This window comes from Triticum aestivum, chromosome 5B (genome assembly GCF_018294505.1).
Source record: "Triticum aestivum cultivar Chinese Spring chromosome 5B, IWGSC CS RefSeq v2.1, whole genome shotgun sequence".
NCBI classification, from domain to species: Eukaryota; Viridiplantae; Streptophyta; class Magnoliopsida; order Poales; family Poaceae; genus Triticum; species Triticum aestivum.
The window spans coordinates 291,619,875-291,621,997 of NC_057807.1; the positions used below are offsets into that span (position 1 = coordinate 291,619,875).

Here is a 2,123-nt window from a genome sequence, read left to right on the forward strand (position 1 = left end):
ACATTAGTGCCGGCTCAAAACCAAACCGGCACTAATGTGTCTCATATTAGGTCCTTTTTCTACTAGTGAGGGAAATAACTAAAGGAGTGCTACAAAATAGTCGCTTGGAATTTAAAGTTGTCAGTCGATTTCTAGCTTTCAATCTCAACCGTTCGATCAAGATCGAACATCCAGGGCATCATCTTCCACCTCGACTCTTTTCTTCCTCACCCGATCTTTTCCCCAGCAGCCACCACAGACCACCGGGCGGACCGCCAGCCACCCCCACCCGCGGGCGGTGGTGCTCCCCCGCAGCCTCGCCGTCCCGCTCTCCCCGAAACCTCCTCCCACTGCCGTGCTACCCCCGCCCCTGGCCATCCCTCTAGCCCCAGGCCTTGCCGGGTTTTTTCTCCGGTGAACCTTCACAACAGCCGTGCTGCCGCCCCCACCCCCCACCCTAAGATAGATGATGGGGTTCCTCCCCTCAGGTTGTTTCTCCCTTCAACTAGATTTTTTTTGCGGGGGCCCCTTCAACCAGAATTGACTGACTCAAATTCGAAAGTCACGCGACTGACATGTAGCTATTGTGAACAACTAACCACGTAGGTGGGTACACGCATGGGATTATGCATGTAGAGCGTGCAACATGCAACACATTTTTCATACGGGCAGTGCAGTCGTATTATAAATGACAAGTAGTTAAACGCATGACATGAATTACAGCTCAGAACACAGCTAGCACATAAATAGAGCATGCAACTTAATTTGTACCCATGTGTCTAAGTAGACACACTGTCACAACTGTCATACCAAATGAGACACTCTGTACCATGCATGTCAGTGCGTACATAGTCCGTCGGATACACATGTATCCGTCTGAGCTCTTGCAACCTGTTTCCATAAATTTGTGTAGACATGTGTGTAGAAATTGACAAACACCTTAGTTTTGTAGAGACCAGACATCTAGAAGAGTGAGGGCATGTGTTCCCGGAGCAACTCGGCCTTCGTGCCGCCGGTGCCGAAGCCGCAGCAGACGAAGCGGCGGCAGGAACAGGAGTCAAGAGGCTGTCGCAGGGGATCCCGGGCCTCCCGGCGTGCGTTGGCGAAGAGCGAGGAGGTGCGGAGGTACAGCGCGGTGGAGCGTCGTGAGCGCATCGAGAGATACCGGAGCAAGCGCAAGCGCCGCAACTTCCAAAAGAAGATCACCGTACGTATTTGCTTTCCGGTCTCCTGGTTAATTTGCATTCATTCGTTCGCTCAGCCATGCATTTCTTTCTGTATTATACTTTGCAGTACGCTTGCCGGAAGGCGCTCGCGGATAGACGGTGGAGGATCAAGGGGCGCTTCGCACACGCCGGAGAGGAAGAACAAAAGGCGTGCCTTGCAGAAACGTCAAACCAAGGTTCAAGCAGCACTAGCGGAAGTGCGGTGCCGGAGTGGTGGCCAGCAATGGAGGAGGCGCTGGCTAGGAAGGAGGAGGTGGATGGCATCACTAAGCTCCTCCGCTGTGACCATGAGATGCTCGTCTCATACCTCGGCCTAAACCTCTGCTGTGCTCGTGACCCTTCCAACCATCCATCCACCTGAACAATGTAGTGCAATCAAACGCCGTCTATCCAAGGTCACAAGATTGAAATCCGAAGTTAAAGAAAAAAAAAGGAGTCGTATGTTGAGTTTTTCATTTTTCTATTTCCATTTTTGAAATGAGCTTTTGATCCATCTACGGAAGCTGTTATTTTTTTTCCTTTTTTGAGATCCTATGGAAGCTGTAGGAATTGGAAGTTCTAGCCAACTCATGGGCCAAATCAAACTTGGGCTATGCATCCCAAATTGCTGTATCTTTGCGGATTAAGAATGCTTACTTTTTTTAAAGAGAAAATATTAATAATGCTTACTGGATGTGGTCCGGCACAACAAGTTTGGTCCGCGTGTTGTGGCCATGAAGTAGAGTGGAGTGAATGCCAACACTCAACTTCGACCTCATCGGGTCGTTGTCCTCCTTGTGTAGCGACCTAAAGTCCGATAGGGAACTCAGGTCCGACGTGACCCTAGTCTTCCAATGTTTATGGAAGCACCACAATAACATGGTCTTTCATGAGGTGATAGCCTCTCCCAAACTGGTGTTGCGCCACATTTAAGAGGAC

At 50.2% G+C, this 2,123-nt stretch overlaps 1 protein-coding gene across 1 annotated transcript; it reads left to right on the forward strand.

Moving 5' to 3' along the window:
* Positions 1-904: 904 nt before the first annotated feature.
* On the forward strand, positions 905-1,855 carry LOC123116005 (uncharacterized). Its single transcript, XM_044537028.1, has 2 exons — positions 905-1,186; positions 1,273-1,855. Exons 1-2 carry the CDS (start codon positions 959-961, stop codon positions 1,564-1,566), a joined length of 522 nt encoding a protein of 173 aa, XP_044392963.1. The 5' UTR covers positions 905-958; the 3' UTR covers positions 1,567-1,855.
* Positions 1,856-2,123: the final 268 nt, after the last annotated feature.